This window comes from Antrostomus carolinensis, unplaced genomic scaffold (assembly GCF_000700745.2).
Source record: "Antrostomus carolinensis isolate BGI_N321 unplaced genomic scaffold, ASM70074v2 scaffold55650, whole genome shotgun sequence".
Classification (NCBI taxonomy): domain Eukaryota; kingdom Metazoa; phylum Chordata; class Aves; order Caprimulgiformes; family Caprimulgidae; genus Antrostomus; species Antrostomus carolinensis.
In genome coordinates, this window is record NW_010287461.1 from 6,116 (window position 1) to 28,707 (window position 22,592).

General features: G+C 41.8%; 1 protein-coding gene across 1 annotated transcript in view; it reads right to left on the reverse strand.

Annotated features, from left to right (window-relative positions):
- Nucleotides 1–22,592, reverse strand: part of LOC104520983 (netrin receptor UNC5C) — a gene marked incomplete at its 5' end in the record, with an annotated part of 36,470 nt that overhangs the window by 4,819 nt on the left and 9,059 nt on the right. Inside the window, 3 exons of the mRNA XM_010162832.1 lie at nt 16,122–16,286; nt 17,655–17,822; nt 20,214–20,394. Of these exons, the coding sequence (XP_010161134.1) occupies nt 16,122–16,286; nt 17,655–17,822; nt 20,214–20,394 (514 nt within the window). The remainder of the gene's footprint in view (nt 1–16,121; nt 16,287–17,654; nt 17,823–20,213; nt 20,395–22,592) is intronic.

The window sequence follows — 22,592 nt, forward strand, 5'->3', positions numbered from 1 at the left end:
CCAGGCTGTGAACAACTAAGCATAACACACGTAATAGACTTAGTGTCATGAAGCAAATTCATCCTATGAAATAAAACAGTACGTCTTAGTGACATAGTGTCATAATACTGGTATTTAGTGGTTCATATGATAAAAAAAAGTCACGGGTTTTTGAACTTCAGAATTCTTATTTCTAATGAAAACTAAAAGAAAAAAAAAAACAAACAAAAACCAAAATGTCCACGTTCTATGGAATACTTGGAATATCAGGATGTATCTTTGAGTTTGCTTTTTTTAAACTATAATGTGTCAAGACATTTTTCCCTTCCATCCATTTCCCTTTTAAAAAAATATATCTAGTAAAGTAGAGAATCAAACACTGAATTCTCATCACTGGCATTAACACATCTGTATTTGGATAAAAGCCGAAGCAAGCACAAGAAATAATGTGGTAATTTACAAAAAGGACCTCAGATTTATTAGAGCTGTCTTGTGAGAAAATGGCTACGATATTTCTACTAGCTGCTTATACCGTATCTTCAGCACTAATTCCAGGCTAATCTCTAGCATCATTATCCACTAGACATTTTTTTTTCCAAAAGGTCTGAATATATGTCCAAAACTTGATGAGTTTCTGAACACTGAATAATCCTAGTTTTAGAGATAGCGTAATGAAAAAAAGAAAGTGCAAAAGCAAATCAGACTTTTTTAGTACCCTACTTTTGTTAGTTTGAAACATGTGAAATAATTTTTATTTTACTTTTTTGTTCCTTGCCTTCTAGCCATTTAAGCCAGGCTGTCCTCCAGTGCAGAGGTGAGAGCTGGCAGATGTTGAAAGGGACTGACCAATCTCTGTAAGGTCCTACCCATCAGACCTTCAATGTATCAGCCGTGGAACAACACATTTTTTTCCTCAGCAGTTCAGGAAGCAGATTGTCAAGTTCCAGCTCAAAGAAAAGTTACCCCTCCACCACATTTTTTTCATTTGCTAAGGAAATTTTAATGAGAAGAGAGTTCACTCTCTCCAGTTTCTGTCTCTGAGGCAGCATCTTCTCCCATTTTCCTCACACATAAGGGCTGTTATCATTCTGTGTCAACCCACTGACAGCAAAACACTGCGACTGCTGTCAAGCAAGCAGCATGCCACTTACTCTGCCGAACAGGTCCCTCTTTGCCTGCTCACACAGAGCTGGTGTAACAGTAAAGCTTGACCCAAGGAACAGCGTCAAATTAGCATCCAGGAACATAAAAGAAAACATTAAACTTACAAGAAAATCCATATTCATTCTGGGTTCTCTGCTCAGTTGAAATAGGATAAATGAAACCTTAAAAAGAAAGAAATTAAACAAAAATGGGAACAAAATCAAATTAATGAGGAGAACAAAAGAGGGAAGCATGAAAAATGATTTAATTAAAAAAAGAAGGAAAAGAAACTGATGGCACTTTAAAATTCTGATACAGCACAGGATTATGATTTTGCATCCCCTGTCTCCTCCAGAGCCTTACTAAGAATTAATAAGCAGGCAGATTGAATTTCTAAGCCAAAATCGGTCTCGAGTCACTAACTTTGGAGTGCATAAAGTCTTTCTTTTATTGAGCATAAACTCTAATGGATCTAATTTATTTCAGACATCAAGGGTCATTAGCATATGGAAAGTCTTTTCTTCCTATCCCTGCCATATGCTTTAATTCCCAGGATATGTTCGGTGAGGCTCTAAACAGTTTTTTTATTTAATTATAGTAGCTTGCTGTTGATCTAATAGAGCTAAAGGAGACCTGTCGTCACTGGTCAGAGGTTAAATACCCATTTGGTGAGCAGGGTCCATGGAAAAAGCCCTCTCTTTGGATTTCCCTGGAATTATTTTATCCTGTCTTTAATACATGTTCAATAGGAATTCCTCAGGGAGCAAAGAATTTGTCAGCAAACGGGAAACTGAGTGGCTTCTCTTTGAAATTATTACAAAATCAATAAGGCCCCTGGGGTCATAACATTATTTATTTGAAATCTTTGCAAGCACCATATATTGACAAAATCATAACACAATTTACAGCTGCATTTCAGAATGGATAAATAAAAGAGATCATTTCCTTTGTCTTTCCTTTGTGCAGCTCCTTCTGCAGCATGGCATGCTGGAGCTGCTGAGTAGTTCACACATGAGTCCTATGAACTCTCTAAGAACCTCCCATCTGCTTTCCATCCACACAGGAAAGGAGTGAAATGCTCCAAGTCCCATCCTGCTGGAAAGGTAAATGACAAACCCAAAGTAAGCAGGGGAGTCGCTGTCAGGGATGAGATTGGAGTCAGTGTAAGACAGAAGGTACCATGCCTCCATCACCTTCCCTTCAGTGCTTTTGAAAGGAATTTCACCCCCTTTCCCCAGATTGCACTGCGAGGAGCTCACATAGCTGGGGACTCCCTGCAGGTGAAACCAAACTGGAGAATGCACTCCTGGCACTTGCCTAATGCACAGGACCACATCACGGGCAGACAGGAGTAATAATCCCCAGCTACCGGAAATGCTGAGTTTGGGTACCTGGCACCTGTTGTGCCTTAAATAGCTCTTCCTGCATGGTGACACTGCTTGCTAATGAAGATATAGTCTATCCCAACCGCGGGTATAGACATTCCTCCCCCTGAAGCTTCCAGACATTAACCATCGTGTAAATGCTACCTTAAATTAAATATCAGAGCAAGAAGAGCTGCTTTTTGATGATGATATTTTTTCTGAGGCATCATGGGACAGACTATGTTGCCTGTAATATCTATTTAAAACTTTATTTCACAGCAATGATTCCAGCCTTATAATTGCTTTTAGAAATATTATGTTCTTATATCCATTTATTTGGTTCTTTGAGGCAAGTTCACCTATGTGTACTCTCAACATGCATACTCAATCTTCCACAATAACTGCCTCCTACTTCTACTACTGTACTCCAGGTATTGGCCATAAAAAGTCACGTGAGCAACTGTTGAGGGCTTGAGTGAGTGCTCAGCAAGCTTGGGCATGAATTTACATTACCCTAGTTACTCCCCACTTACTCCCCAGATGAATGCTGAGGCCTATATTTAGTCAACCTAAATTTCAGCTGTAGCCTTATGCCCAATATTTCCTTTGGCAAGATGTCTCTGGAGACCAAGAGGCAGCCAGCAGGAAATAAGAGGCACAAGGACAAGGTGGAATTTAGGCTCCTTTTTGTCTCATACTCAAATCACTGGGAAAGCTGAGGACATATCCCTGCACTTCATGTGAACCAGTTCTCCAGGGGAGCTGGCATGGGGCAGCACACATCCCTCGGCTCTGCACCACCCACGGAGCTTGAGCTCACCCATGCAGAGACAGAAAGGCTATTCCTCTCTCCTTACATTGCATTTCGGCTGGCAAGTTTTGCATTCAAGGTTGTGTGTCATTTCTGCCACATCTGAAGTGACCTAGCAACTGCCACTCAAGGGGCACAAAGGACTGGATTAGCTGTGATATTACTGAAAGCATTCTCTCCTCCTGGGAAAATGGAAATCCAAATTCTAGTCTTTTCAGCAAAGTAAAGAAGTGTGGCCCTCAAATACTCTAAAATAAATGTACCTCATTGCAACATCTTCATAGACCCTCTTTGTCACAAATACTTATTTGCGTCTTACAAGTCTTCAGAGATTCTCTTAGTGATAACTACAGAGAGCATCCTTGCACCTACATAAGGGTGACACCAATTTCTTCAACAGAAATGTTTTGTGTATTTATTCAAAAGCACGCCTACTAAAATGGGAGGAAGAGGTGAGGATACTTCTTGCTGCTTCCATTAGCCCCGCAAACCAGCATGCTTAGGAAAGTGAGCTCGATTTTCTTCTCCTGTGTGTGCTGCGAACTGAACCAAGCACGCAACTCCAGCCAACTGTTTCCATGCAAACATAGCCTGGCTTGTGCAAGTATCTGCAAGGACACATTTTCAACCTGAAAAACATGTGTTTTTTCCATAGAAGAAAGGCATGGCTGAGGTGGAAGGGTTAAGGGCTGCTGAGTGAGATGCCATGCGTGTGAGTCATGGGCATGCCAATTTTTTGCTGAGGGACAAGCGTTGTAGCTGACAAACGTGGCTGTAGATGGACAGGCAGCCACTCATGCTGGATTTAAAGCCCTTGTTGAGGTGACGGCACTACACAATGTAGGCTGTAGTGATCATACAACCCTGTTTGCTCACAGTATGTAGGCCAGCTCCCCTGGCTGAAACTAGCAGAGACCTTACCTTTGGTTGACTTTCAGCATCCCAGTCAAGCTGGCAACCCCAGCCATCCGCTGGTCAAATGCCAGCCCCATTTACACTTGTAAATTAAGCACATTCGTCAGAGATCACTCAAACATGGCAACTACAGACACCTTCTGCCATTTGGGTAGGACATTTTAGAATAAAACTATTTTTAAACACTCCTTTGTCATAAAAGCACTCTACCAAAAGAGAGCGGGCATTGGAGTGGCAGCGGTAAGGGGAAGTCTTGCAGTTGTGTGCTGGTGGTGGTGGCTGGGCAGGTGGTAGGGCTATTGCCATGCTCCCAGCACAAGAGCACAGGTATTGCTTTGGAAAGCTGGCCTTCACACTGGTCCCTCTGACTACACCTTCACACAGTGAGAAAGGACACTTCCATCAGATAATGATGCAAACCTGCTGGGATTAGCAACTGAAATAATAAAGAATGACATCCTCCCTCTCTTCAAAGTAACTGCAGTGAAAAGAGATCTTTTTCTTGTGAGGTTTTTTTTTTCCTCCTTGTATCAACAGCACTGCTTGGCAAATACCTGAGGGACTTCTACCAGGATCATCAAAATTTTTAACGAGGGTGAATTCAGAAAAGTGCTGGTGGGTTTGACTCTGGGAAGGCTGCTGACTCACACTTGGAGCAGCTGGATTCACAGTGAGGTACTTGCTTTGAGAAAAGTAATTTAAGCTTCTTCCTACAGCTTGTTGGGGAATGTACCTTTTTAAAAAGGGGCTTTTTATGTTTCAGTGTGTAAGTTACTGATGGATGAGTAAAATAGTAATAATCATGCTTTACACTTGCATAGTCCCTTCTGTTGGAGACTCTCAGAGGCTTACCAAAAGAGGATATTGATTTAAAAGTACCTCACCCTATGTCATACCTGAAGAATCAGTGGGAGGTGTGGGTTAATGCACAGAAATTACACCACTGTAATTGTATAGTAAATGCATTCATTAAAAACCCATTAATTAAGTTGATATTTCTGCATGCATTCTACTTTATATTCCACTTTAGCCTTGTAAATACATTTTTTGTCCCTGTGGAATTGCTTCTATTAAGTGTTAAAGGTCGGCTTTTTTTAACTACAGTAATTGCACTGGCATAAATCCTTTGTACAAATGCAGATGTATCAGTATAAAGGTGCATTACGTAGGCATTGCCTATTCTTTTTCTATAAAACATGTGGAGAGCAATTTAAGCACGTTTATAACGACATAACATACTGGGAAAAGCAAAAAAGGATGAATATGTCAGACTGTACACCAGTCCAACACTGGTATATAGAAAAGACTTCAGCAAGCTTTTTATTTATCTAATTTAACTGAATTTCAGCATCAGTTGCACTTGCACTGATTTGGGGAATTGTGTCCATTTAACTAAATAAATTTTGAACCACATTTAATTAGTTTGGTGCAGTTAATGAAGGCAGATGATCCTCAAACAATGGAAGTCCAGCCTGAGCATTCTGGTCCCACATGCCTTGCTCCGACCTTCTGGAAATGCATTTGTGCCAGAGACCACAGGAGCCTCAACAGTGGGTCTCTGTGGTGGAATGGCCTTCAGCATATCTGCATGTGTGGGACCATTTGCCTTAGGGGGTCAGCTCTGACAAACAGGCAGACTAACCCTTTTTATAGCATGAATTCATCTGCTGCAATTTTCCTTGGGAGGAGCAGATAAACCTTCTGCCAAGCTGGGGAAAAATGAAACATTTGGGAATGGAAGAATCTCAGACCTATGAAAGATAATTGGGCAGAGATTACGGCACTGACTCCCTTGAGACTGAAATTGAGTGTCACCAAATAGGCACCAAATCAACTTTTCTAAGCTCTCTCTTTTCTGCTGGGGAAGAATCTACTGCTCAGCACATACATGGGCATATAGACACACATACGGTGCTCAGACTGGGAACTCGGTACCATGACCATGGGCATCCTGAAATCCCATGTTTGATTTTATCTATAGCCCTTAGAATACACTGCCTTGGTCTATGAACTGGCATATTTTAAAGACAACTTTTATTCCTGAGGTATAAAACACCAGGACACAGCTTCATACTGAGGGAACTCTGTAACTAGCTCCTCTTTCTGGTCCTTAATATATTTTCCTAGTCATGCTCAATTTGTATTAATGGATCTGAAATAGAGTGAATTGATCAGATTATGAAAATAACTTATTCTGTTGCTTGCAGAAAATAAAATATTCACATGAGAGAAAGACAAATTCCCAGTTTTCCACTTGTATTTTCCGCAGCTACTTTCTCTCTTTCCAGCAAGTAACTAGGTAGGATGGTGGAGTAGCTGAAAGTGATCTTTATGGGCACTTATTTACTAGGGCTTATACAGTTTGTGTCATATTTACAAAAATATTTACCATTATCCTGCAAAGAAATCACTTTATACCATTAGCTGCTGAGGTCACAGTTAATGATACATATTTTGAGACTGTATCAAGGTCAGGGAGATTTGGAGACATGCATTTTCTTTTAATACAATGAAGATTGCATTAAAGATGCCATAACTTCTTGCTTCCTTAATGCATCATATTTTAATCTGGCACCACTTGCTTCTAATCTATAAATGTTCTTTACCCTCTATGTAGCAGTTTCAAAAGGAGCTAAGGTCACGTAATTATGTAGCCCTTTTGAAAGCCTAGCCACACAACATGTCTCCATAACATCCTGTTGCAATGAACATAACAGGTTGAGCATAATATATTGTAACAGCACTTTCCCCCCTTTTGGATCCAAAGACAATGCCCTTAAATTGCCTATAAGAAAAGAAGAGCTGCATCAAGAGTAGTGTGGGCTGCATCAAGAGAAGCGTGGCCAGCAGATTGATGGAGGTGATTCTCCCCCTCTACTCCACTCTTGTAAGGCCCCACCTGGAGTACTGTGTCCAGTTCTGAGGCCCACAACACAAGAAAGACATGGACCTGTTAGAACGAGTCCAGAGGAGGCCACGGGGATGATCCGAGGGCTGAAGCACCTCTCCTGTGAGGACAGGCTGAGAGAGTTGGGGCTGTTCAGCCTGGAGAAGAGAAGGCTCTGGGGAGATCTTATAGCAGCCTTCCAGTACCTGAAGGGGCCTGCAAGAAAGCTGGGGAGGGACTTTTTACAAGGGCAGGTAGTGATAGAACAAGGCGTAATGGCTTTAAACTGGAAGAGGGTAGGTTTAGATGAGATATTAGGAAGAAATTCTTCACTGCGAGGGTGGTGAGACGCTGGAACAGGTTGCCCAGAGAAGCTGTGGATGCCCCCTCCCTGGAAGTGTTCAAGGCCAGGTTGGATGAGGCTTTGAGCAACCTGGTCTAGTGGAAGGTGTCCCTGCTGATGGCAGGGGGGTTGGAACTAGATGTTCTTTAATGTCCCTTCCAATCCAAACCATCCTATGATTCTATAAGAGGGTACCTGTTCAACTGCTGCCTTTCTTACTCTACTTTAATGGCTTTATCCAGTGTAGAGACACTGAAGTAGGAATAAGCTCTTGCTGGCAACAGGCTCTGTACCACAGAGCTGTGATAGACAGATGAACAGAGACTAATTCTCACATGTAGATGTCCAAAATTTGAAGGAAGCAGTTCTTAGATGATTTAAAGCAGATATGTGTTGGATACATTGTGACATGAGAGTTTACTGAAACAGCCTTTGCTTCTCTGATACCTACATGTCAGATGAGTTACAGTATTTAATAACAAAAAACCAGCAAGCTGGTCATTTTTTTCCATACCAATCCCAAACAACATGCACCCAATTGCTTCTGTTCTTAATTCCCATGATGGTGTCTTTTTCAACATTAATTCAATCATCTTCCTCTTTTCCCCAGCTCCAGTGGCTCAGAATTTTATTTAAAATATTTGGGTTCGGTCGGAATTTTCTATAATCAGTCTCAGTCTTGGAAATTATCCTGAAAGTTTGAATAAAATTGGGTTAAGAACTCTATTTTTTTTTAAATTTGGTTTGTTATTGTTCATTTTTTAGTTCAATGGATCTCAATGAGTAAAAAAAAAAAAAAAAAGTATATATTGCTGTTTCCAAATTCCAGGTTCTAGAAATTCAGCTTCTCTCCCTTTTCCTGTAAAATGTCATTCATAATACAAAGTCAGCCCAATTTAAGATTTTGTAAAACTCTGCACCCCTCAGGAGAGATAACCAGCAATTTTAAATTCTGAATTCCATTATAAAGAGATGTTTTTGAGACAAAGAAGAAAAAAAGGCGCATGCCCCTGCAGTGTTTGCAGTGCTGTGACTGGAGCAGTGACCTAGCATTACTAATCATGTTGCCATCTTATGCCTCCTTTTGCCTTACTGAGTTCACCATCACCTCTCAGCAACCCTATACTATCATCAGCTTTATGAGTTTCTTCATTATCTTTAAAGGAAATTCTAGATGATCAATACAGTATGCAAAGGCTCAAAGCTTTCAAAAGACACTTTCAGAAAAGACTTTCAAGGGCTTTCAAAATGTTAATTCAGATACATTACAATGCTACAGGTATCCATCTAGTCCCTATGATGGACAAGACGTATTCTCATGCTAGGAGAAGAAATTTAAGAGACTTAATTTGACATTCAGGAGTTTTAAATTGCTCTGCACAGGTCCCACTATCCAGAGACCATGACTGCACAAGCTTCTAGTACTTCCTTCCTACAAGGGGTCAGACTGAACAGTACAAGAGCAACCTTAGAATAAACCCTTCATTCTGACTGCTGAGTGTTAAGGCTTCATGTTCGCTTAACATATTGCTAATGCAGGTTTACCACAGGAGAAATATTAACAATAAACTCTGAATTTTAATTCCTGTTAATTGTTTCTTTCCTTGCTATTTCCCAGAAACTCTTGAACATAAACAAGAAGACGCAAAATCCTACACCTTATTTGTGGTAAAAATTAAAATTTGTAGTTAAAAATTAAAAAAAACACCACCAACAAACAAAGTCTCTGGAGCTGCAAAAAACTCAGACAGAACGTGCCCAGCTTCTTTCCATATTTGCTGTTCTAAAGAAAGACCTTCATGTCTGCAGTAATGATGCTGAAGGTCAGATATGAAATCAGGCATCCCAGAGATAATGCACAGTAATTTATTTTCCTTCTAAAGGACTAATTACTGGCATGTTCAGGGAGGGCTAATAAACAGGGAGCTTGAGGTCTGGTGACTGATTATTTACTTGGGTTTTACCTCAGATCTTTCTTGATTGGGTAGGTTAAATGGGGATTCTCTCTTGTTCTGTCCTTGAACAGGAGTTTATGATATTCTATAATTAAGATTGCAACTATGTTCTCATTTTAAATTAGATCCTGACATTTTGCTAACATTGTTAGAAAGATCTTGCCTGAGTTTAAACATGCATGTCATCTATATGGGTGTTAGGGAAGATGGAAGAGTAGGACAACTTGTTGCTAAAATTTGATGTGGCTTAGAATAGGCAAATTTGACATTATGCAATAATCTACAGTTAAGGGCTTTGACCTTTAGGCTAAATCTTACGTCAGTCTTTGGTATCTTAGAAGCACAGAACCTTAACATTGGGTTTGTTATGCACGTTTGACAGCAAAAGTAAACACATGTCTAGTATTGCAATTTGCTAGGTTGTGTATTTGCAAATTCCATGTTTGCAATGACTGAATATTAAATAGACTTCCTGGGGTTTGCTTTGTTTTGCAGCTGCAGCAGGACAAGAGCAAATGGGTTACAGGGAGGGATGAGATAAGGACATGGGGTGGCACTGAAGAGGGGACTCATGGCAAACAGCTAGATGGAGGAAGGGACAGCTGGAACTGGATCTAGAAGAGGGGATCGAAACGGTTAGGACTGCTGGAAAAAAGGCTCATGGAAGATAACTCATATTGTCTGGCTTTCTGGATTGTAACCTCAAAAACCCCCTAGACTCCAGAATCAGTTGATCAGCTCAGCATTCATTTCCCAAACTACAGAAACTTCCTTCCCCAATGTGAGTTTTCATTTAAGGATGCTGCCAAGGCTTTTTTAGTCCTTTATGCAGAACACAGATTTAGAAACAGAGAGCACTGAGTTTTACTCCTGGTCCTGTCACTGACTCCCTGCTGAGCCTTGGGCTGCTCATGTAACCTCGCTCTGCCTGACACCCTGCCAGGAAAGCAAAAATCATAAACTATATCCACCCTCGTACATAGGTAAGGAAAATGTAAACACTCATTATTGTCACTGGATGGTGGTTTGGTTTTTTTTTCATGATTAAGTTAATGTATCAGGTAGTCTTTAACTTGCATTTTTCTTTCATCTGAATAACTTTTTTTCATGTGCAGAGAAATAAGGGAAGAATAAAAGAAAAACTCAAGGGAATTAAGAAGAATGAAAATTACAGATGGACAAGGTTGGGGTTCTTCTCCTCTCTGCATGGCTATAATATTCTTGAATTAGTCGATATTTTTCAAAACAGCCTAGAGATCTTCAAGCACTTGCCTTTCATTAAAATTAATGTGAAGATGGCTCTTACTGAACTGACTGGGGTAAGACACAGCAACTTCAGTGTGCTGGGTTCTGCTTGTGGCTGTGCACTTCTGTTTTCTCTAAACGCTTTTATCTGCTTTGAACAGTAGGTTTTCTAGGCAAGAACTCTCAGTTGCAGAGGGTCCACCAGAGCGTGGACGCTTCTCAGCTGGAGGTTTCTCATGTCGCTACAATAAAAAATAAAGATAAGTCGTAACTCTGAGATGTGTGCATAAACTCCCTTGGCTGCTACATCATTACATAGCAGTTGGGTTAAAAACAGAATAACGCATCATATCAAATAATAATATTACAGAAAATTTCCTCTAGGAACAGATGAGATGCATTCCTCAAATGAATGAAACTCCCTCTGCAAGGGCTCAGTGAAACAGGCCAGGTGGCTAAATCATTATGCTGACAGACCGAACATATTAGGAGTTCTCTCTTGATCCACATGCTCTTAATAAAAGGCTTTATTTCATTCCTCTGCACACATGGACTTCTGTTGCAGTTTCCCTTAAGAGAGCTTTGCTTACCTCCTGGAGTATGGAAAACATTCCCCTGCTCTTTGCACACTAACCTGCTCTGGAGGACCAGAGGTCCTCATCAAACTGCTCTGCCCTCTAATTCTTCCCTGAATGCCTGCTTTCAAAACAAGCCAAAAAGGGAAATGAATGCTTATTCCATCAGAGGTTCTGGCATGCGACACTAACCAAGCAGGGTATGCACAGAATATATATATGTTTTGGGAAGAAAGAGATGTTAGTATCAGGTTAATCTTGGTTTCTACTCGAGATCTGCGTATAAACAGGTGGCACAAGACTGGAAAAGGGCAGGAGTTAACCACTTCATGCACAAGCATGACAAACTGCATTTTTTTCACTCGTTTAGGCACTATCAGTGTAAGAGGGAACCTTATGAACTTCATATTGACTTTCAGGTGAGGATTTCAAAGTGCTTGGCAAATATAGATTCACTGTCATAATTTCTCATCAATTCACTCTCAACTAGAAGGCAGCCCTTTTTTAACAGGGAATGGAATTACTAGTCTGATAATAACATCTTCACAATGGTACAGGTGCCTTTTTCTCAAGTGGCGTATCTGCTATTTGAATTTCCAAGTACCTAAATGGCATGCAGGGAGAGAACCAAAAGGACCTGAGAGTTAGTCCAGAGAGTTGTCTGTAATGATGTGTGAAGACGTTTTGAATCTTTTCTTCCATTCTTTAAGTGACAGTAGCACATCTCAGTGTTTTTGTGCTCATTTATTTAAATCCAAAGCAACAAAGGAAAAGTCCACACTGGATCCGATGACTCTTGGCAATGTTTCACAAGTAGAAATTTCCTTTTGGCCCTATTCAACGACAGATTTGTATTCCATATTCTGAGACTGTATAAAGTGAACAGTTTTGACTACACAGAGCAACAGTACTATTTATGTAACTATATAATCCATAGTCCTCAAGCGACAAGTGCTTTGGTATTACCTTGCTGCTATAAAAGAGCCAGCCCTGTGTTTTTTTAAAAAACTGAAAGTATGACTTAGCCAGCCTCTTATGAAAAGCCACAGTGGTCTACTAAAAGCTGAGAGTGAGCTGTAGAAGGGGCACTGGTTGTCTCCCTGTGACCGTGCTAGTGCCAACCATGTGCATCACAGGCATGATTTCAGAAAAGAACAACAGCTTTACCAGCATGCACCAGCACCAACCTCACACCTATAGACTTTCTGTACTTATTTATTCAGGACAGGGAGATTATAGATCTGAACACTGTCACTTTAGATCCCCAACAGAAAGGACACAGGTGATATACTCTGAGCATGACCACTGCAGGTCACAACTCATGTAATAAGCATTCTACATAACCATACAACACAGCTAACTCTCTCCATAGGTTGCCCACCTCTTCCTGATTACCAGCATCATTTTACACATAATGCAAAGCAGAATTTGGCCCACCAGGGACTTTTAGCACCTATTTGGTACCACACACATGATCCTGCAGTCATTCCAGACTGGGCCCAGCAAAACACTTCCCCTCATACTTTGCTTTAAACATATTTGTGATCTAGTGAACGGAACTACTTGTGCTGAAGTTTGAGCCGGCAATGGAGTGCTTTAGTTTCTTAGTCCCCTCACAGAACACCCACCAAAGTCATTAGGCTGGATAAGTGGAGGGCTAATTACAGTGTTTCAGTTTATAGCGATCCCCTGTGAGATGCGGTGCATACCTTCAAAAGTGTTGTTCCTTGCACTGAAGTATTTACCACAGTACTCATACTTCAAATGGGAAATAATGCAACTATGGAGGCAATAATGCAACTAGCGTGGGTGGTAACCAGCCAATTCTTCTTACACCTACAACATATTTTGTTCCCGAAGATCATATTAATGCTATTACAGGAATTACAAAATTGTTATAATGGGACCTGCTAGGCAATATTGTGTATGTGGAAACTTAAAATAGTAATGACCGCCCTAAATTTTCACTACAGCTGCTTTTCTTCTTCAATTCAGCCTGCTGTCTCTCTGCAGGCTCTCTAGTTTAATGACTGTTCATCCTTTCATTTTAACAGAAAAATACTAACTACTGGATGAGGGAGTGTATGTGTGTACTAGCAAGATCATTAGTCTGAATAAATGTGACAGCAGAGTTGCACAAGAAATGCCACAGTTAGTGGTAAGCACAAACTACAGCTTTGGGTGTAAAATACTGTAATTACAAGGGATGGAGAAAGCTCCACAGTTTTTATCCCCACAGAAATCGATAGTGGTGCAGACTGCTGCTCTTTGCTGGAGCAGGGGCAGTCTGATGAAAGAGCTTATTGATTTATCCAGCTGATGCTACTGTAGTGAATAATAGACTGGGAAAGAAAGGGCTTGTAAATTAGACTCATTCAAGCCAATGTTTTCCGGGATATCTTTTATGTACAGCTATACAGAGAGATATATTTACAAGTGGGTTTTTGTCAAAGCAACAGCCTAGTGACTCCTGGTAAGAGGGTCTGTCTACAGTCTGTCAACTACACTCATGGTACTAAAGTCAACCTTCAAGATCTCACTAAAGACTAAGGAGGAAGAACCAGTGCACCCAGGAGTAGGATTTGGTTATGGTGCAGGCAAGCAGCTGGCCAACACATCTCTCAGAGGGCTACACCCAAAGAGGAAAGGTGGCCATGCCTTCCTCCATGCCACCTGTGCCATGACAGACCCATTGGCATGAAGGCATTGGAAAGGTCTGCTGTGGATCCACAGGTCCACAGGATAGGAGAAACATCAGTGCCAAGCCAGACCCCACCAGCCTCAAACAACGTGGAAAGAAGCATGGTGTTTTAGGAATGAAAGGAGTCCTGAGTTCCTTCTTAGCTCAGCAGGCAGATTTGCTATGAATCTGGATCCACACCAGCAAAAATATATGTTCAGATTGGTTTTGCATAAACTGGGAAGGAGAAAGAAAGAAAAGAGACAGAAAGGGAGAGACTGCACAGCAGGCACACTGCCACCAAGTATGGCAAATCAATCTTCTCAGCAGTGATGGATCAGGGAGCAGGACTGTAAGTTTTACAGGTATATGAAACCCCCATGAGTATAAAGGCACCATTAAAACACTGCCATTAAATTCCAGCACTGAAGGATGATCAGAGCCCCTGGAGCCAAGCAGGTCAATATGTGACTGTATATTTTTCATTACCATTTTTTATATACATATATATGAAGCAGAATAGGATTCACAACAGCCTCACTCTCTCGCCTGCTGAAAACCTCTGCTTTATACTTAGCATCCACTTTCACAAATAAAATGCAATATACCATCAACAGATAAATGAGATCCCTACAGGGCTTTTATTCTGTCGTACCATTATATCTACTTTTCCACAAGATTTCTGCTTAAATGGCTCTCTTTATGCACATACACAAAGATGACATACACCTGTCTAAATATAATCTGATAGTGAAGAGCTCTTCTGTATGAGGAAATGTATCTTTTCTTCCTAATTTACCATAATGACTCACTCACACCGCTGGAGCTAGGGCTATGTTAGTTTCCCCACTATAAAAGTCACCAAAGTGTTGTACTAGTAAGATGTGGCTGGATCATTATTTTTTTTTCTATCTTTAGAGAAGAAAAAGTGAGGAGCTCAGAATCTCACCTTTCTGTCTTCCCCATAAAAACAACGTTTTGAGGAATTACAGCTTTATAGGCTGCTGACACTGACTAACAGTTTTTAAAATTATGAACGTGTTTGTGTGAGCCACACTGAAGAAGCCTTTTTTGTAAATCTGTAAAACCTCTGAGCAAACGTCCATGCTGTGCCATAGGGTAGGTCAAAGATCACTGCCAGCACAGTAGCCACCTATACAGCACTTGTTCAGAAGCAGACCTATTTAATAGCTAGTAGTGTCACTTTTCTGTCATCATGACTATTTCAGTCAAAAGTAACTTGCCTCAGAGAATAAAAACTCCTGACTCCTTTTTCATGACAGAACTCAAAGCATTTTATGATCTGGACACACAGATAACAGACAGTTACAGTCACAGCTCTTTGGGCAACAGAGGGCTGAGGCTCGACAGAGAAGTACTGCAGAGAAATAGGATGAAGGAACAGGAGAGAGGTGTATGTGAGGATTTTGGCTCAGGTTATTGCGCTAATGAAATGTGAAAGGAAGCTTCAATTCACCAGTAGAACAGAGAAGACCTCATTTTTGAGAAGGGATGGGACTAATCATTCATCAGCATAGGTCAGAATCACACTAAAAGTCTACTTTTTTTTTACTTCTTGCTCTTACTAGTTTACAAAGGCAGAACTATATCGTGAATAGGCATAGACAGAACAAACTTCAGTATTAGACTTGATCTTCATGAGGCTGCAGCATGCTGATAACTATATATGAAGTTGGCACAGGCACTTCATAGACACAGGGTACCTCTTTATACTACAGGGCACCACAAATTCAAAAACAGGCATAACTATTATATGTAGAAACAAATGCATCCACTATTCTTGACAGTAAGAAGCCACAAGCTGATGCTTTGCTAAGTTTACTGTTTTGAAAACATTGGCTTTGCTCTCAACTCTCTACTTTTCATTTGCATTGCCACAAGGGTCACTGTCAAGGTTCCCTGGACAGATTCTGAGCTGGTATTAGAAAGAACGACTGTTTGATGGGGAGAGCAGGGAGGAGAGCACACTATAATGAGACTTTATAATTCTTCACTGCTCAACTTCATAAGCTTTAGAGAGCATTACATTAATCTTCAGCGAAGAAGAGTGGGGTGTCCAGTCTGGTGAGAACTGGATTAACCCATTTCTCCATCCTACAAATGATTCTGTGACTTTAGGTCATTGATGCTGATCTGCAGCTATTGCAGGTTTTTCTACGGCCACATACATCCCAGACCCTGGAGGCACGACAGTGGCACTTACCCTGCATGCAGAGCCCGTCGGTGCAGTTCTTGGACTGCAGCACCAGCCCCTCGCAGTCCTTTCCTCCGTTTTTCGGCGCTGGGGCCGTGCACTCCCTCCGGCGCCAGTGTGTGCACTCTGTGCCGCAGGTGGACCACTTGCTCCAGGATGTCCACTTGCCATCCACTGAGACAAGGAAAGGACATGACTCATTAGGAGGAACATAAAAGTGAGACTGAGCGAGAGCCATGCACGTCTCAGCACAAGTCAGCCTGCAACTCTTGACCATTCCCAGCAAGGTAGAAGGATCATCAGTCTGCTCTTCTCAGTGTCCTATTTCTGGCCTGTAAACGTACATTCACAGAATCATGGAATCATAAAATGGTTTGGGTTGGAAGGGACCTTAAAGATCATCTAGTTCCAACCTCCCTGCCATGGTCACTCTTTGTCTCTTTTCTCTCTGCCCCAGCCCCATTTCTGCTCTTTCCTCCTCTTCTTATAAACTTGTCAGCAGTTTATCTTTGCTCAAAGTGTACAAGAAAATGAACAAGTCGGGAATCTGCAGTTTTTTTTTGTTTGAGCATTTTTTAACAGACATCAAACTTGTCTAGAAATTCTTCTTTAGTAGAAAGACATTTAATGTTAAATATTTTCTATTAAAAGAAGTATCTAGAGACACTGATCTATTTCACATGAGCAGAATCAGGAATGTGTTTAGCACCTTTCAAAATCCCACAAATTCTTTTCAAAAGCACTAAATTGAACAGTCAAAGAACAAACTATGAAATTGTTCCCGTGACACAGCCTGAGCCAGGAGTCTGTCACTTGGAATAGTGATCAGAGATGAAATTTCAGCTTTTAAGTCTCATGTGCCACTAAGACCTGGAGTTGGATGGCCAAGCTTCACAAGCTGAAGACAACCCTACTTCCATCAATTTGAGTGGGACTGCAGAGGTAGGAAAGCACTGGACAATAGGACATATGGCAGAATTTCTGTCACAGAAAAGCCACGAACTATCTTGCCTGATCTGAAGCAATTTCATATTTTTCAGAAGTTTACATTTAAATACCTTTTAAAGGTATGCATATACATCTCTTTCCAGTATAAACATATTTGTATTTGAAGTAAGGTAGACACATGCCTCAAGTTTATCATCCGCACCTCAGACGCTCCACTTGCTGGGACAGCTGGACTGAGCAGACATTGCAAATACACATACATCACAGTTGCTTTCTATATTCAAATTCTATCCATCTTCCAGAACTTTCAACCTTTATCTCCTACAATTTGAAGCTCTGAACGTCCCCCAAATCCCCTGAATTACTGAAGCTGAGACACTAGTGTAAGCTGCATGCAAAATTGGGTTCAAATCCTCTGCCGCTTGATATAAAGTGCTCACTATTTTATCTACTTATGTAATATACTTTCATATTCATTCACTTAAATGTTGGATTTATTAATAAAGAGAAGGAGGATTTTGTGACTAATAGTCTTCTCCTTAAATGACTGGTGCTAGACAAACTATCTAGAGCTATGTATTTTTCATACTGAACCTGGACACAGAGTGGTGCAAGCAATTTTCTGGACACTCTGGCCCTCGCAGAAGGCACCACCGTTGAGTGGGGCAGGATTGGTGCAAGTCCTCGTACGCTTCTGAAAGCCTCTCCCGCATCGGCTGTTACACACTGACCACTCAGTCCAGGTGGACCAGCCTCCATTCACTAAAAAGCAAGAGAGAAAGAGTATGATTGCTTAAGGAAGCCATCCTGGTCAGCCCAAAGGCACCTGTGGCTCTGTGTCATGCTGCCTCCAACAGCAGTCACAGTGATGGCAGGGAAGAGCACGAGAAGCAGTGCTGAACAGACACAAACCCATGTCTCCAACGTACCCAATGTACAGCATGCCAGAAGTCATTGTACAAGTCAAAGAAATGCTGACACTGAATGAGAAGCAACATTTGATGACTATTAAGGCTGGCAGATGACCTGCCTTCTCCTGAATACCAACCTGACCCAGCACTAAGCACCTGGTGGTGTGTGTACGGCCAAAATCCCTGCGGGTTCAGAGAGTACCAGCAGCTCTGCCAGCCAGAAGCCTGTGCTCTGGAAGCTGCACCATTTTCCAAAGGGAGGCAACATGCACTCCAGTGCATTCTCAAATGTACCCACCATCTCTGCGTGCTGAAAGACTCCTGTGCTTTGACTAGGAATTGAGAATTTTTTTTCCCTTTCTTTCCAGAATGTGACTTCAGCATACTGGGGCAACTTCACTCACCCCTCCGGGCACAGCTGGTGTATATGAATGCCCCAGCATTTCTGTAACAGATATTTAAGCTGCTCAGTGTGAACTCTCACTAAATGCATTTTTATTTTTGGACTTTGGGAAGAAATTTATCTTTGGGAAGGTATTTATGCTGACTCTCTTCTTCACCCACCTCAGTTTCTGGGATGGATGAATGCATGGATGGATGAAGAAGGAGCTGTGCTGCTCTATGTAATAATGTCATCGCCAGGATATGCATAACATACTAACTGCTCAGATTTCCTGACCCCCAATTGTGATATGACACAACCTTTAGGCAGCTTTCATAGCAAAACCCATATAAATGGCAGCTCCCCTACATATATGTCTCTTGACTGCACTGTTGAAAAAAATGCTGTATATGTATGAGGAAGACTTTCAGTCTGCCTGCATCTTTTATGTCTCTGCATTCATTACTGTTAAAACACCCAGTGCTCTTGTATGGTCCATTCCTCAATATCACAAACACTGCTAATCAACTCAATTCAGTTGGTTTTCTATAAAAACTGAACTAAAAAGCCCTCATTGTAACTTCAGGGAAGCAACTGCTTACAATTAAATCTAACTGCTACCCTGAATATGAAATGAATATTAGGGATAATCATAGGGATTTTTTCCTCCTTGTCTATCCTATAATTAAGCTGATTGTAAGGAACACCAGGACAGTCAGCTGGCACGTCGTCAGAGCAGGTTTTGTTCTCGTTGATACTCCCGCCTGGGATGTACTGGGGCAGTAATTTTGCAGGGGCAAAGGCTTGGACTGGTGGGGCAGAGCTGCAGTGCAACACAGCCTGAAAGAGACGCCAGAAAGACACCTCATTCAGCCCCTCCCCAGCCAAAGCACAGACAACCTCAGCATTAGATCAGGGTTATGGATGCAGACACAGAATAATGTTATCCCATGCTTTGTATTTACAGAATCATAGTGGTTGGAAGGGACCTCAGGAGATCATCTAGTCCAACCACCCTGCCAAAGCAGGCTTCCCACACCAGGCTGCACAGGAAAGCATCCAGGTGGGTTTTGAACATCTCCAGAGAAGGAGACTCCACAATCTCTCTGGGCAGCCTGTTCCAGTGCTCCGTCACCCTTAGAGTAAAGAAGATTTTCCTTAAGTTTGTATGGAACTTCTGGTGTTCCAGATTTTGCCCACTGCCCCTTGTTCTGTCACTTGTCCTTGTCCTGTCCCCTGATATTTATTTTTAAACTAGGTTGTGTGCCTATGAACTGCAGGCCCAGAGTGCTTTGCTCCTGACGTCAGAGTATGTTTTGGTAGTGCACCCCAAAAATAAGTTTATTCAAAAGAGATGTAAGAAGCTGGATGATTCTCCTGAGCTCTGACATTCCTACCAATATCTGGAATGACAAACTGCTTTTCAGTTTTACTCTTATTTTTGAAAAGCGACGCTAAGAATGTGAAATGCATCAGTAGAAACAATGTCTTGGATGCTCCTGCTGGAGGAATTGCCCTCATGTCTCCTGGCTGCCTCCAGCCAGCGTGTATTATGGCAAGGGGAGTAACCACCTTCTCTTCAATGAGGCAACCGGCTGTTTGTGTAGGTGCTGTCCCTCCTTTAACACCATTGTTTGTCACCAAAGCCAAGCCATCAGACCTGTACTTCTGAGGGTTTTCAGTAATGAGCCCTGACTGCAGTCCCTGCATATGGCTGCAAGTCAACAGTCAGCACACGTGGCCCAGCTGGACTCTGACCGCTGTAAGAACTACAGACAGGCATTTTGCATCCCCCTCTATCTCCACTGCTCGCTTTGAGTGCGTGTCCGCTCACATGCAGCAAGACAAGGCACCACTTACCATAGACAATGACAGTTGCTGTGGTGCTTTTCCTTTTAGCCACAATGTTTTTGGCAACACAAGTGTAATTGGCTGTGTCAGACAGCCGAGCTTGCTTGATGATCAGGTTGTGATCGATGGTGATGTAAAAATTTCGGTCTTCCACAGGATCAATTACCTCTTCGTTCTTCAGCCACTCCACCTTAGGGTTTCAAAGGGTCAGAGGAGAGGCAGTGAGTCAGTACCAGGTCACACCACAACAGGCACAGTATCTGTGATTACATTGCTCATCCCAGAAAGTGCTATGAGTCAAGACACATCACGAAAGACTCACTACGAAGGACTCACCTGATGCACACTGCCAACTGAAATAAAACACCATGGCATTCACACAGAACACCATTCATGTCTACCCTTTCCTTCAGGTCCCCTTCCCTCCCACCTGTCCACACAACAGCTGTCTTGCCTTGCCTTGAAAATATCAATGCATTTTCAAAGGCTCCCAGCTACTGTACAGAGAAAAATAGCTGATCTTTGCTTTCAGAGTCTGAGGCAAGGGATAAGGAAGAGGTATTACCTCCAGACCATATCTATAAGCAAAAAATTCCCTTGTAACATCAGAAACCCTAAACTAGCAGAGATCTCACCCATTCTTTCATACATCTTGTCTAATTAGGCAGTTATTAATGCATGTACCAGCCTTGGGTCTAACACAACGAGGTTCTATACTAGAGTAGGTTATCCTAACAAATTACAAACATGCCAATGTTTTTAAGTATACGTGCACTGTACATGCATGTTATTGTTTTGCTGCAATCAGGATTAAACAAAATAGAGACAGTTAAGAAGGAAATAGGGCATCACAAAGACTACATCAGTGCTTATTTTGCCTTTTTTCTTTATGTAAGCTATATTTTATTTTAATAGAGCATAATTTCCATGGTTACACAGAAAAATATTTTCATATGTGAATTTTAATCTAGACAATGTTCTCTTTATTGCCTTCCTAAAGAAACACCCTATTATATCCCAGCTGACTGCTGTGAGCCACCCTAATATAATTTGGCTGCAAATCTAGTAGCTTGTTTTCATTTGAACTGAGCATGCTCTGAAGGATGGGAGCAGGGCCCTGGACGGATCAAAGCTGGGCCTTCATGTCACTGGATCACTTCAGCTTGTGCCCAGCATTTAATTAAAGGAAGAAAAACATAAACACAATCAACTCGCTGGACCCGCGAGATGCTAACTACCAAGACCTGCTCTCACAAACCCCATTTTTCCAAAGACATTTGAGGAACTGCCTGGGCATCAACATACCCCCAAAACAACAGAGAACTTGTCCTCCCCCAACCCCGAGACAGCTGCTTAGACTGTCCCAAGCTGTGGGGAGAAAGCCGATGGCCTCTCCTGATGTTAAACACAGAGGACTCAATTCATCCCCAGACGGAGCCGGTCCAACGCTGCGAGGCCAGGTTGGCGGACGTGGGCTTGGATCCAAGCTGCCCACTGCCCACGCCCCATCTTTAGCGCTACTTTAAGCAGCTCTGGCTCCCCCACCCCAGTTTGGGTGGATGTGCATCAGGTGTGAGCTGCTTCCAAAGATGTACCCCTTAGTGAATGTAAAGCCACTGCCCTGAGGAAGGCTTGATTTAAACCCTCCTCTACCACAGCAGATTGCTACAGTACGTGGTAGCCTCACAACTAACAATACTTTATAGCTTAAAACTGGTGATGTAAAAAGGGCTGTGGAAATAGATATATGTGTCTGTGAGGAACAGGGGAGGAAGAAAAAAAGACATAAAACTTTGGAGGCTGTGTTTCTGTCACTACAACATTCATTTTTTCCATGGAAGATACAAACTTTTGGCCAATAACCTGTTTTTCCTTGCCAGGATGACTAAAATTTTCTTCATCCTTTTTTTAATCCTAATAGGTACCAGGTATAATCAAGACAGACAGATTCTTGTTCAGTCAATGACAATATTCCTTCCTCATCCACATGTCAAGTCTGCATGCATCCCAGACTGTAAAATAAGTCAGGATCTTATCTTTCCTCCAGTGGTAGTCTGCCACTTTATTCCTGCTTCTCAGACAAACAAAATGTCTTTCTTGGGTTTTAATGTAATTATTTATTTATGGAATGAAGCACAGACTTGTGTCAGGACTCTAAAAGACAGTATCATAGAATGGTTAGGGGTGGAAGGGACCTTGAAGTTCATCTAGTTCCAACCCCCCTGCCATGAGCAGGGACACCTTCCACTAGACCTGGTTGCTCAAAGCCTCATCCAGTCTGGCCTTAAACACTTCCAGGGAGGGGGAATCCACAACTTCTCTGGGCAACCTACCACAACCGTGCCACAGCTTTGTACCACCTTCAAACCTACCTGTACTTTTCCTGTG